The sequence below is a fragment of the Equus quagga genome, chromosome 4 (assembly GCF_021613505.1).
Source record: "Equus quagga isolate Etosha38 chromosome 4, UCLA_HA_Equagga_1.0, whole genome shotgun sequence".
Lineage (NCBI taxonomy): Eukaryota > Metazoa > Chordata > Mammalia > Perissodactyla > Equidae > Equus > Equus quagga.
This window is the reverse complement of record NC_060270.1, coordinates 125,978,997-125,993,911: the sequence shown is the minus strand read 5'-3', so window position 1 is coordinate 125,993,911 and position 14,915 is coordinate 125,978,997. Positions and strand designations below refer to the sequence as shown.

The 14,915-nt window shown below is 33.8% G+C and overlaps 1 protein-coding gene across 2 annotated transcripts in view; it reads left to right on the top strand.

Annotated features, from left to right (window-relative positions):
- Positions 1 to 14,915, top strand: part of LOC124238016 (collagen alpha-2(V) chain-like) — a 400,620-nt gene that overhangs the window by 328,208 nt on the left and 57,497 nt on the right. For both annotated transcript variants that reach the window (XM_046658382.1, XM_046658381.1), the window contains 5 exons: positions 840 to 1,064; positions 6,316 to 6,329; positions 10,490 to 10,522; positions 11,619 to 11,651; positions 13,124 to 13,177. In XM_046658382.1, the coding sequence (XP_046514338.1) occupies positions 881 to 1,064; positions 6,316 to 6,329; positions 10,490 to 10,522; positions 11,619 to 11,651; positions 13,124 to 13,177 (318 nt within the window). In that variant the 5' untranslated portion in view covers positions 840 to 880. The remainder of the gene's footprint in view (positions 1 to 839; positions 1,065 to 6,315; positions 6,330 to 10,489; positions 10,523 to 11,618; positions 11,652 to 13,123; positions 13,178 to 14,915) is intronic.

Here is a 14,915-nt window from a genome sequence, read left to right as displayed (position 1 = left end):
TTATAGTAAATATATAATAGAATTACTATAAATATGTGTGTAAATGTGTGTATGTATTTTCCAAATCTACATCAAATTTTTATCTGAACGTAGAAAAGTATTTGGCAGATATTACATAATAGCTTACCATATTGTTTTGGTCACAGCTTTTTAGGATTAATTTTGATGCAAAGATAATTAATGCATTGCCTCTATAAACTTTGCATTTCTGTTACAGTTTATAAGCACCATTAGTTTAGGATGTCTAATGGAAATTTATTCCATGAAATTCTACACTGTTATTTTCTTTTACCTTATGTTTAAAACTATTTTTAATAAACATACACTTTTTTTCTAAGTTTTTCTTCATGGTACACGAATACATGTCTTCTATTCTTGCAGGATTTACTGATCTAAAGTTTCTAGTGAGTTGAAAGTCACAAAGCATTTACCAAATACTGAAATTATATATTTTCTTTGGAGCTATTCTTTTTCTCCCCTTTTCAAATGTTTATTTTTATCCCTCCTTACTGATCTACCCATGATTAGTTATTTATACCTTCAGAAATGAAATCTTTTGGGAAGGTTTCTCTGATTAAGTATACTTACCTACCTTGGATCACTTCTTTTTTTCCACATGCTAAGATGTGAGCATCAATCATTTCATTGTGAATCACACATTGCTTTGTATGGAAATAGTAAATGAAGTAAGTTCATCTGTCTTCTGCCTGCTGAGGAAGTTGCTGCTTAGCCCAGAATTTTTTAGAACCCACAAGATGATTCACCTTCTTAAATATCTCCCAGATTCTGAAATTTCAGAAGATTACTAACCTCCTTTTTTCTTCTTTTCCTTATTCTAGACGGATATGATGAAGAAATAGCCTGCACTCAGAATGGTCAGATGTACTTAAACAGGGACATTTGGAAACCTGCCCCTTGCCAGATCTGTGTCTGTGACAACGGGGCCATCCTTTGTGACAAGATACAGTGCCAGGATGTGCTCGAATGTGCTGACCCTATAACTCCCCCTGGAGAATGCTGTCCTGTCTGTCAACATACAACTGGAGGTGGCAATACCAATTTTGGTAAGAATGCTTAGGGCCAACTCAGAATTGATTCAGTGACTCATCTTTATGGTTGCAGTGTTTTTTGCTCCCAGAATTCAGCAACCCAAGAGAATAATTAAGCCACTATTCAGTGGTCTATGAGTTAATGATTTTGCTTACCCGCTTTATCTAATATTCGTGAGGAGACAGTAATTTCCTGTCTTCTTAAAAACCAGGGGAATTTTGGCTGAATTTTGAGTGGTTATGTCTAATTTGAGAATTCCTTGTTCCACCTAAGATGGTTGTTTGTTATCCTGTCCATGCTGGATGCCTCCAAGATATTTGTTAGTTTTCTATGAAGTCCATTAACGTCCAAGAGGAGATCTAGAAAACACATTTATCTTCCCTGGTGCCAACTTTGCCCTGGGAATGGAATAATCATTTCTAATGTAATTTAGTGCCACAGTACCCTCTATTACATTGGCTCATAAATGCAGAATGACTTTAATATTGGCTAAGAAAGACAAGATAATGGAATGGGTTGCCTGTAGAAAAGAATAATATAAATTACTGGTTTTTAAAACTTTTTTGGAGAAAAGTACCTGTGTTTAATATGGACTATGTATTTGAGCACATTTGTTAAAAAGACTTACATATAAGAGAATAAGTTCATATTTATGTGTTTTAATGAACCAGGTAAGATTAATTTTGAACTTTTTGGCTATTTGTTTTAGCAGTCACGAATGGAGACTTGTAGGCATCATTGTCAAGACAGTGTCAAGACTTTATTTTTTTCCCCAAAATTCCATTGCAAATAACAAAAAATATAATGACCTATTCAAAAGTTTATTCATGGAAACAGGTGGTTTACTGATTCTCCTCTTGGATATCATTCAACAGTAGCACTGTGCCTTGAATAAATACCTGAACTCAGTTTTTAGCAATGTAATAAGGAAGATATAATGGGAAGAATTAAAAACAAGACAACTAAGGGCTATGTGAAGCAGATAGAATCTGCAAAGAAGCCCCAAGAGTGAAGTAAAATTATACCTGTGGGGATAAGTGAATACAGCCATGCATGGCTTAACGATGGTGATATGTTCTGAGAAATGCATTGTTAGGAGATTTAGTCATTGTGAGAACATCATACAGTACACTAACACAAATCTAGTTGGTATAGCCTGCTACACGCCTAGGCTATGTGGTACTAGTCTTATGGGACCACCCTCATATATGTGGTCCATCATTGACTGAAACGTTATGTGGCACATGACTATAGTACATTGGGACAATGGTGGTAAGTATCAAAAAACAGAGCAAAATACACAACCTCCTACAAATAGTTGGTTTAGGAAAATCCAATTCATTCCAAGACAAATAATAAAAAAAGAGCTGGCAACAGCCTTGATACAAAGATACTATAAGGAAAAAGGTAGGAGGTTTAGCTAAATTAAAGAATACACCAGTAAATATATTACCACTGAACAGATAAACTGAGCAACCATTTCACCCTAAACTAAATAAAACTTTATGAAGTGATTGCCTCTAAGAAAGAAGGCCATAAATTAGACATACAAAAAATAATAATAATGAGGAGGAGGAAATAAGTGGAAGGAAAACCAAAACCATCATAGAGAAATGAAGATGAAATTAGAAGGAACACAAGGAGAGTTAAGACTGCAGAAATACAGTAAGGGACATAGAAAATAGAAATGAGAAAAGCAAAAAAAAAAAAATTAAAAAGTATTTGAAAGAAAATAATAGACAAAATAATATATATAGAATATAGAATAGAAGAAAGGTAAAGGATAGGCTTGCAGAAGAATCCCCAAAGAAGAAATAAATGAAATATAGGAGCAATAAATAATGATACCATACAAGAAAGTTTTTCTGAAGTAAAATTAAAGTTTAATTTTGATATTGAAAGGGTAACCAAGTGTCTGAAAAAACCGGCCAGAAGAGTCAATATTGAGATATATCTTACTAAAGTTATTAAACTTTAAAGAAAAAGAAAGAAGCTTTTGGAAAATCAGAGAAAAAGACTGGGTAAGTTCTAAGGAGAAAGAAATATTCAGATTAGTCACAGATATCTCCAAAGTAACGTTGAAAGCCATGAGAGAATACAGCACCAACTACATGTTTCTCAGTGAAAGAAATAGGTGGACCAAAGTATAAAGATAAGTCCATCCTCTCCTTCAAGTATGAAAGCTATAGAAAAAAATTAAACACATAGGAACTCTGGGAATGTTGTTTTCATAAATTTCTTGGGGAAACTACTATGGGACAAACCCGTAGTATGGGACAAACTATGGGACAGATCCAAACTATGGGACAACCAAGAGCTAATTGGAGAAACTGTCAAAGAACTGATGTGAGCATTGACATATTTAACTTTAGAAAAAGATAAAACAAAAGTGCAATTTGGGGTTACAGATGAGAATGTAAATGTTATTGAATCTGAGAATGCAGAAATAATACAAATCATACACAATGAAAGGGGAAGACAAAAGAAGGAGGGAAGTAGAGTTGAGTTTGCTAATTCCTCATCCTTAAGAGGTGGAAGTCAGGGTGCTGGCCCTGTGGCCAAGTGGTTAAGTTCGGGCACTCCGCTGTGGCGGCCCAGGGTTTTGCTGGTTCGGATCCTGGGCACGGAGATGGCACTGCTCGTCAGGCCACGTTGAGGCAGCATCCCACATGCCACAACTAGAAGGACCTGCAACTAAGATATACAACTATGTACCAAGAGGGATTTGGGGAGGTAAAACAGAAAAAAAAAAAAGAGGTAGAAGTCAAAGAATACCATTCAAAGCTGACAAATCATGCAGAAGTAGTAGCACATTTAACACCACAAAGATAAATGCCAAAAAAGGGCATTTCCTTGTCTAAGATTGAGCTGGAAGAAAGGACGTGGGGTAGGGGCAGGAAGAAATAGGAAGCACTGGAAATTTTATTATTGATCATTTTAATGGAACTAGTATAATCTGTCTAGATAAATATAGCTCTAAGAGTAGTATATAAGAATAATGTTAAGGTAAATAGTGGAGCCAATATATAAATATTCTAAACATCAGCAGGACTAACCCACCAGACAATACAAATATTCTTGAAAACATGGTAAAACTGTTTTTAAAAGATAATGAAAAATCGACAGCTATACACTTAAATAAAAAAGAAAAAATAGGGGCCGGCCCGGTGTCACAGTGGTTAAGAGTGCGTGTTCCGCTTCAGTGGCCTGGGCTTCACCAGTTGGGATCCTGGGTTCGGACATGGCACTGCTTGGCAAGCCATGCTGTGGTAGGCATCACACATATAAAGTAGAGGAAGATGAGCACAGATGTTAGCTCAGGGCCAGTCTTCTTCAGCAAAAAGAGGAGGATTGGCAGCAGCTAGCTCAGGGCTAATCTTCCTCAAAAGAAAAAAAAGAAAAATATGTGCATTTAACATTCATCTCAAAAAAATTAGAAAAAGAACAACTGAAAATAAGCAGAAGAAATTCATAAAGAAGAAACAAGTTGAAAAGTGAAAAACAGAAATACAGTAGAAATAAGTAAATTCAAAAGATTCTACAAAAAACCAGCAAAATAACTTTGCAATAAAACAAGAAATGATAGTGGAAAATGACCAAATGAAGACAAAGAACATAAAAAATAATAAGAGGCTCCTTTGCACAACTTTATGCTGATAGATTTGAAAACTTATATGAAATGGATAATTTTCTAGATCTATAATTTGCTGAAACTAGTCCTTGTAGAGGGAGAAAAACTGAGCATACAGATTTCCCTTGAAGAAATAGAGAAATTTGTAAAGTGGGTAGACTTCCGAAAAGTAGCAGGTGATTTCACAGTTGTGCCAACCCATTGCATCTCAGATGATTTTAACGCTTTGTAAACGCATCTAGAACATTCAAAGAGAAGGCAAACTTACAACGTCTTGCTATGAAGGAAGTATATCCGTGATAGCAAAATGTGACAAAGTTTTCACGAAAAAGAAAACTATAGAGTAAGCTTATGAATATTTGTTTAAAAACATAAATAAGATATTAAATCTATTAACACATTAAAAGAATAATTAGTCATGAAAATGTAGAGATTATTCCATAAGTAAAAGAATAATTCAATGTTAGGAAAGTTATTAATAAAAATAATTATCTTAACAGATCTATAAACAGCATATGCTTTTCTCCATAATTGAAGTAAAGATATTTGGCAAAGATCAATAAACATTCTTGATATAGACACTTAGTGACTTAGTAATAAATGGCATTTCATTAACATGATAAAATATTTATATCTCAGCTTAAAAGCTTCATTACATTTAATAATAGAAACATTCCCTCTAAACTCAGAGATACAAACAACACGGACATCCATTATCACAACTACAATTTAACATTATTAAATGTACCCAAACAACCAATTAGACAAGAAAAAGAAAAAAGAGGTTTAGAAATTAGAAAAGAGGAGGTAAAATGATTAATTTACAGAAAATATAATTGTGTACTTGCAAAACCTCAGGGAATGGAATAAAAAAGTACTACAAAAATAAAAAAATTTAGTATGACAGTGCAGTGTAAAATTAACAAACAATTTAATAGATTTACTATATACTAATAATTACCTCATAAAATAAATAATGGGAGTAAAAATTACTTCATTTATAATAGCAATAGATAGGATAAAGTGGCTAAGGAAAAACTTAAGACAAAATGTTCAAGTTCTATCTGAAGAATTCTTTAGAACACTACTAACTCGAATGATGACTTTAATAAACGGAATATTCTATTATGTTCTTGGTTAGGAAGACTAATAATAAAAAAATCAATAATACTGGCCTCCTATGGGGGTAAACTGTGGGAAATAAGGGAAAAGGGACAAGATGGAAGGAGATTTTTCGCTGTATAATTGTATACCTTTAATATATTTTGGTTTTTTAACCATAGGAATGAATAACTCCTCAAAAATATAAAACCAAAAACAGAGAATATGGATTGAAAGTAATTCGTTATAACTTTAATCATTAATTTTATAATTTAATGAACTTTAGATGCTATATAAATGATGTAAAGAATATTCAAATAATGTCAGAATTTTCCAAAGGATGTTTTATTTTACCTTTTATGGAAATATTGATCCAAAATATTCATCTATTTGAATTCTACCTACCGGTAATAGGGAAATCTGTTTACATTAAATGCTGACTCCGCAAAAAACCAGTTATTGAAAATAAATAGTTAGGAGATTCTCAATAGCCTTTTCTGCATAAAATAACATATTTATTCTTTTTTTTATAGGTAGAGGAAGAAAGGTAAGTTTTACTTTGTATAGTTTCATTTTTATAATTTTTTTCATTCTAATACTATCCGCACAAGACTGTGCTTTAAAGTGTTTGAAAGCCTTTTGTAAAGTACAAAATACCATACAAACATAGATGTGTGAGCACAGTTCAGCTGCTTTGCTTATAGACTGCAGATGCCTCTATTTTATTCACTTTGTTAATTTTTGTTTATAGATGTTTCTTCCAGAGGGTTATGAATACTTAAGGATTAAGACTGTGTCATACTAACCTTTGAATTACTCGCACTTATCACAGTGCTTAGCATATACCTGACACATATTAGAAGTGCAGCAAACGTCTGATGGAAGAAAGGTAGGAAAGAAAGAAGGAAGGAAGGAAGTGGGGAGGAAAGGTGTTAGTTCTACTTTGATGGTTTGTGGTCCCTCTTCCATTGGTTGGGAAGTAAAGATTCAATTAAAAGAATTAATTGAACATTTTACCAAATGCACATCACCCATCCTTTGCTCCCATTCCTCATCTTCAAGGAGCCTAAAATCAAATCCCGGAGACAAGACTTATACTCAAGAGGACAATGGTAGGATATAGCCATGACCCTAGTACACTACCCAGTTTAGCCACTTGTCATCTGGGCATGGGTAATCCCATTGAATGAAGAGAGTTCCACTCCCTTGGATGTGTTCTCGGTTTTCTGGTAAACCTGAATACTATGACATTTGCTTCAGTCTTATCCAGATGGGATGGACACAGGGGCTAAGAATGGAAATGGGCAGTCATCCCAAATTTCATGGCTCATATTAGACAGATTACCAGTGATTTTAAATTGCCTTTGCTTTTGCATATAGTAGAACTTCAGTAAAGTGATAACCAGATAATCCAATAAAGCAATGCTATACCTTCATGGTAAATGAAAGTGATGCTATCAAGGAGAGGTCCTGGCCACTTTTATACTTTTTGGTTCAAAGGGCAATACCATAAATTTGTCTTAATTGGAATGAATATCAGTGAAGCTATTTAGATTTCAATATATGTCAAAGGAGAAGGACTACAAATACCAGCTCACATTTAATTTATGTCTGAAAACTAGAAAAAATGGAAACTTAAAAGTTTGAGTACAGGCCTCAAACAAACTAGGTAAATAGACAGATGACAGTCTGTGAAATAAAAAAGGAACTGACAGTGAGAACTACCCTGAAATCATCAGTTTAATTCAGAGTACTCACCCAACTTACTGAGGGACAACTGTTAGGCTATGTCACTGAGTTTACTGTCTTTTTCCAAAGACAGTGTGGGACAGCTGGGAGAAGGACACAGTCAAAGCAGCTGCCGATATAGCACACTCTGGTTACATGCCACTATCTTTATCACTCTGTCATTTATTATCGGCTATCAGAAATATGAGAGCAGACTCATGCTGTAAAAAATGTATTTTGTGCTTGGTTTATGTCAACATTGATTTTTATTTATGATTTATTCATTCATTTATGTTAACTTCTAAATAATTACTGAGCCTTTGTTATAATCCTGTATGAGGCAAATGATACAGATGACGCCATGGTGGGAAAAACATAATTGCCTCCATGATGCCATGGTAACGGCATCCTATAAAAGTGATGAGGCATTCTACAGAGCATTATGTGATGAGTAACAGATGAGAAGTAAAAATTAAACCATAATTCTCATCTGAATCTGAGCACTTGAATTTTATGTTTCCCAGTGGGCATAAAAATCAAATTTAGTAAAACTTTGAATAAATCATCATTCCACATAAATTAACTTATTCTAAGCCCATATTAACAAAAGCAACAAATATTTCCATGTGTTGCTTATTTCCAAAATAAGAAGTATCGTAGAATCATTAGACAAATTTATTATGAGAACCTGAAAATGGAACTCTTAATCCCATATCAAATATTGTGGAGCAATAAAAAGCTCATAATAAGATATCAAAAAGTATATAACTTAGCTAAGAAAGCTATGAGCAGGTTCCATTCTCCTAAATACAAAGTAAGAGCAAAGCCTGCATTTTCCTTGCTGGTCTCTTAGGAAGGAGATTTCACAACCATTCTCAGCAGGCTATTCTATTTATCTCACTTTGGCTGAAATAATTTCTCCTCCCTTTTCACTTATTTATCTAGACTTGCTCCAGAAAGGAACATTGTTTTCAGCATCCTTCTCATGAAGTCCTTTATTTATTGAACACAGATTTATATACCCTTTCTAAACAATTCACATTCTTTCAGTATTTCAAAGAAAGCTCTTATAGCTCTTAAAAAGATTAATTTTTATTACTTCCACATAATGACAAAAATGGAAAGACCCAGTCCAGAAGTGAGCAGATACGGAGATGCCGAAATAAGCCTGTTCCACTTTGCTGCTCATATGTGTTTGATCTCTTCTTCGCCTAGTCTTTCTGTGGGTTGTCGTGTAATCTCTTGTGTCCTACCTTGAACTTACTCATATAGAGCTCCCTCCTGCTCTGTAGAGTCATCATTTCTCACTTCTGAATTCTCAATTTATTCCTGACTTCCAGAGTATTAGCTACATTAGGTTAGAATCAGCAAGTATCATCAAGGTATTGTCTACTGTTGAGTCCATCTTTAAGACTATCAAGATTGTAAAATAATTTTTAAATTTCACTTTGCAAATTTTGGAAGATGTGAGATAGTATTGGAAGCATATAATTAGATTGTGCCTTTCAGAAATACCATTTGGTGGTCTAGATCACAAACCTTAAAAACACGTATGATCTTTAATCCACAACTTTAACTTCCAGAGACACATCATAAGGTATTGATTGGTGATGCCAACAAACATTTATAAACAAGAATATTCACTGTAATGTTATTTTTAATTGTAAAAATGAAAATAAAATCCAAGAGTAAAATACTGAGGCATTGATTAGGTAAACCAAGTTCAGGTACAGGACAGAAAACTAAGAATATCAGAGCGATAACAGGGGTTATCTTCTGGGTGTTGAGTATGATATTTAGTTTCTTCTGCATCTTTCTTCTATTTTACAAATTCCCTACTATGAGCTCATATTATTTTTATAATCAGATAAAAGAACAATATATGTGAAAGGAGAAAATAAATAAAATAGAACTCATTAATCTTTTTTTTTCTACATTTTGGATATAATCCTTACTGTATTCACCCTCCACAATTGCCTGGTTAAAGGCATTATTTCATAATATATTAATGGAAATTAATATATTCAAGGAGAATTTATTGAGAACTTCCGTGTACCAAACTAAGAATGTAAATTAGACATGATCATGACCTTGGGGAGACCAAAATCTGCTGGAAGACAAATCCTGAAATAAATAAAACCAGTAAATATGTGATCAAATAGAGTTATATAGAGGCGCAATTCATCCAATATTATTTAACCTATGTGGTTGACATCATGCTATGAAAATACCATTTTCGAGAATCTAAAGTTCTAAGAATGAGAAGAAATTCTATCTACATCTGTTGTGTTTGCTACATCTATTATAAAAACAAATTAAACTGCCTGACTTTAATTTATGATAGCTTCTTGTGTTATTTTTTTGTTTTCCTATTCAATTAATATTTTTTCTAGATTTTTCTCAGATATTGAGAATTACTTGACTAATATTATTACATCTCTTCTTTTCTCTTTTAAAGATGAGCATTCTTATCTCTTGTTACTTCTCAGATTCTTCCATGAGTTTTCAAAAAGGGTAGCAAGTGTTTCAGGAATGGCATCTGATAAGTTACTGAAAACTAGGTGGCATGTAATATGTGTGAAAATTTAAATATATCTAAATTTCTGGATTTTCTCTTGTGTCTTTAGTCTTTGGGTAGTTTTTCCTATGGTGCTTTGACTTTACATCTTTTCATCACAAGCATTTCTTGGTCTAATCAACTCTTTGGGTTTGGTTACTATAAAAACTGACGTGGAACAACTTTACACATTTCACACATTGGATTGGTTTTCTTTTGGTGTATTTCAGATGACTAGTATTTTTTGTGTGTGAATAATATCTGACTAAATATCCTAAAAATTGATTAACTTTATTTTCTCATTTTTAAAAATATTTCTCATATAGAAATTCCCAGTGTTTTCATAGAATATTCTAGTATGATATGTTTATGCCCAACAAGCCATTATATTTTGCTAATTGAACTTTTTTTTTACTTCATAGGGACAAAAAGGAGAACCAGGATTAGTGCCTGTTGTAAGTATATATGTATATGTATTGTTTTCGTGTACCTCTAATAGACTTAGATATAGTATGGGTGTACATTGCTTATATATGTACTCTCAAAAAAAAGAGAAATTAGTTATTTTATAACTGAGTTTTTAGTATAAAACAAGCAAACCAAAATAGATTAATTCCTTATTTAATGTAAAATTTGATGTTTAGTTAATACAGTATTCCTGACTTCTACAGTCCTATGACCAAAGGTGGAAATTGGGTTTTACAAATTAAATATACCGCATGAGAATATAAAGTGAAAGTTAAGATGTATATTTTTTATAGTACAAATAGCCACGCAATCCAAATAGAAAGGCATGATTTAAGTTCCACACTTCTGGGAATATGTCATGCCATTATCCTAATTGAGATTCCACATTATTTGAGTTCTTAGGAGTTATTTAGACTTGTAGATGATCAAGAAGTATATTATTAAATAGGATGAAAGTTCTACAACCACCAGCCTCATAGATTTTAAAGGAGTTATCATCTCTGTCAAGTAAAAAGTATATACATGTCGATTTATTTGGCAGCGTTTGCATTTTTGCTTTGCCCTTAAATTGGCTTGTTTTTAACAAAGATTACCTAAAGGAAAATCATTCACATTGTTTTCTTTCATTTAAAAACATTTATGCGTACTTTCTATATCTTAGGTGCTGATTTAAGTGCTTTCCAAATATTTATTTGTCTTCACAACACCTCTGTGAGGGAGGGAATTCCGTAATCATCATCGCCATTGTACAGAAGAGGCACCTTAAGCATAGAGAGGATAAGTAATTAATCCAAGGTCAAACAACTGGCTAGGAAGAGAGTCAGGACCTGAACCCAGGCCTCTTGGCTCCAGCGCTGGTCTCTTAATCACTCTACCAGTGTACTACCTCCCTGTATTAGAGTTTAAATTAGATAACGTTTTAACTCATAAGGCAAGGAAGAAATGGGCACCAAGTGACAACACTCATTTGTTTAAAAAAAAATTCACTGGGGCTTTTGTTGTCATTTTAATTTGTTTGACTATTGACTTTTCTAACACTCTGTAGAAACTTTATCTTTACAGATTATTATGTTTATCATTTAGGTAACAGGCATACGTGGTCGCCCAGGACCGGCTGTAAGTAGTTTCCTCCAATATTCATGGTACTCTTAAATTCTTTGAGATACTGAAAATCTTTATGGATATTATATCCATGAAAAGACAATGGAATGTAAAACAATGATGCTTGGTTTCTTGAAACATTTTATCTTGAAATGTCTTCAAGTTTAGGTACTCATTTGAAGCACTGAATGACACATAGGGTATCATTTCAATCTGAAATTGATGAACCCTATTATTCCTCATGTGTTAGTCTTACTATTCGTTATGTGAAAGGCAGAGCAATCTATTATTACTTCGTTAATTAGAGACTAACTTTACTCATTGAAATTAGGGCATACTTGTCTGTTGTTTGACAATGATTAAGAGTAGATTCCTTTTATCTTTTTAATGAAACAAACTGCTAATTTTATCTGTTAATGAAATTAAATCATATATTGCAGTAGAATTTGAGAAAGTAGACATCAGAATAGTGTATTTCTGCTATCAGAATAGCTTAGCATAAAAGACTACTGGTTTCACGTTTGGATTCTCAGTAGCATTCGTAGGCAACTAGGATAACACACACATGCACAACTCTTGTACATTTTAAAACACATTCAATCAACATAAGTAAAAATACTAATACACTTTAACAGACCTGCTCCAGTCCTTCCAAAGCTTTTGCTGTTAAACAATACTGTATGTTGAACTGAGTAAATACATAATCTAATTTTCATAATTCAATTGAAACTGTCTTTTTTTGAGAAATAAAGTTCTCCTGCCAACTGCCATTTTCCAGAAAAAACCTAACTTAAGATATTAGTACAATAAAGCCACTTTTGCAATAAAATAGTCATTTGTTATTTTAAGGGAGAAATAACTGTAGTTACCATTTGGAAAATTCTCAGTGGATTTTAAATATACAGTGGACATGATGCAACATTCTAAATTGAGTGTAAAAAAAGACACTCGAAGGTACATACAGCGGTAGTTGAATAAGAGGCTTTTCTTGCCATTGCTTTCATGGCAACTTGAACTGTGATGAATAGTTGGGGTATCATGTACCAGTATGAACTCATACATTCCCTCAGATAATTGATAATTGGAGGTTTGCTCATCTATGTAGTTCTCAAAATCCAAACTGTAAGTTTTTGTACCCATAATTTATTGGCAAAGGCTTGTCAGGGACAAGACAGCAAAAATGATCCTTATAAATTTGCAATTACTGTTCAAACTGAGCATATGCAACTCATTGGCTCCACAGTGCTATGATGTAGCATTTAATTCTTTACAGGCCTTTAAGCTTCACTGCTAAAATAAACCGCCTTTCTCTGTACACAGAGCTTTTTATGCACATGGCTTTATTTTTTATAGTCTTCGACTGAACTGAATTCAAAAAGAAGGGCGATGTTTCTGTTTTCCAATATTCTTATATCAAGCAAACATTTAAAACAAAAACATCTGAAGTATACATGTTTTGCAGGCATAACCAACATTTTCTGTTTTAGGGACCTCCAGGATCACAAGGACCAAGAGGAGAGAGAGGCCCAAAAGGAAAACCTGTAAGTTGACAGCGAGTTACCTTTCTGTGAATCGTACTTTGTCCTGAGCAAGCCCATCTACACCACGTCCTGGACACAGCAAAGAGGCAGCGGCATGGTTCCTCTCTCACCTCTATTCAGTGTGACCTAGAATTCAGGTCATGAAGTGATTGTGTACCTCTCCCAATTTAGAGGAAATTATCACATGCTAATAATTACCTGTTATCTTTTTAGAACACAAATGATATTTCTTTGTCCTTTATGAGGTCAAAGTAAAATAAAGTCGAATCTAAGGAAACATAATGAATACCTCATGTTGTTTTCAAGAGTGGTAACTCAGGAGTAAACAATGCCAAGAATGCGCTGTTGAGATAAAACACCCAAGTTCTGTGATCTGTGGTTGCTACAGGGATAACCAAATTGGATCAAGGAAAAAGAAATTATCAGACGACAAATTTTCCTTTCAGGCCGTTGTATAATGAATTTATTTCCCAAGTAACAATCTGCCTTTTTCACTGAGCAACTTCTGCAGAGTTATCAAAGGAGTAATTCTAAAATCCAACAAATCCATTAGCAGAACAAAGGGCCCACCTTTAAATTTAAATAATCAAACCTATCTCTTTGAGATAAAACATGAGGATATTATATAATATATGCCAAATGTTGTCTCTTACTACCAAATCCTAGGATAGCAATTAGTTTTCCTTTTTAAATCTCACACAAAAACTAATATCTTTTATATATTAAATGGATTAATTTCTGTATTGCTGTCATTAGCTGATGTTTCAATCAGAAAAATTTGTGCTGGTTAATTTTCTAGTGATATCTGCTAAAATTTAACTCTCTATGTATTTTTAGCCTTCCAAATATGTATTTATCCATACCTAAATGGGAGAAATAGATGAGTAATAAACAACTTTGAATATATAAATAAGGAAAAAACATATTTTAGATCCTGTCGTGAAAACCTCTTGCCACTAGCTTCATCTTTGATACTATTTTATGCTTCTACACATTTCATCAAGTATAGTGTGATGCCAATACTTTTTCCAAACTGGAGCTGGAGTAAGGGGTGGTATTTACCAGTAGGCAGGTAAACAACAGTGCCCCAAGGATGTGGGGCATAGCCATACAGGCGGGCAGCAAGGCTGACTTCCAATTATCTTATGCCCCATTCTTCATTGCTGTTCTACTGAGCTGTCTCACCAGTGTTGGAGCTTAAACGCTCTTGGTAGCTCTCCAGATGCCTGTTCAGGGTCTAGAATGAGAGAGAGAGGTGGAAGATGACCGCAGTTCGGTGGAGGGTAGGTTGTCATGCAGAAAGCACTGTGCATAAATGTGCTTGTGCCCAGAATAATTGATAACAGTGAGTCCTAAGACTAGATGGAAGTTGCTGTGGAAACAGTGGTTGAGCTTCAGAATTCCTCGTTAGGATTTGGTGAATCTGCTCCTCATTCCTCTTACTTCTCTTCTTTTCTCTACTTAGTGTGTGATGTGCTCCATTTCCTGTTTTGATTAGGCCTGAAATAATGAATGGGAATTTGGTATGAGTGTGTGTGTGTAAAAAGAGTGAAGCGTAAGTTATTTGGAATTAAGCCAGACAATCCTGGCAGATACCCAAGTAGGAAATCTGTTCCTCTCTTAATCCTAGCAAGCAGTGGTGTGATGGAAAGTGTTTAACAACTGACTCATTAAAAAGAAAAAAAAAAGACGCCTGTAGCTTTTGCTGATTTCCCTGGTGTAAATACTCCCACTACGG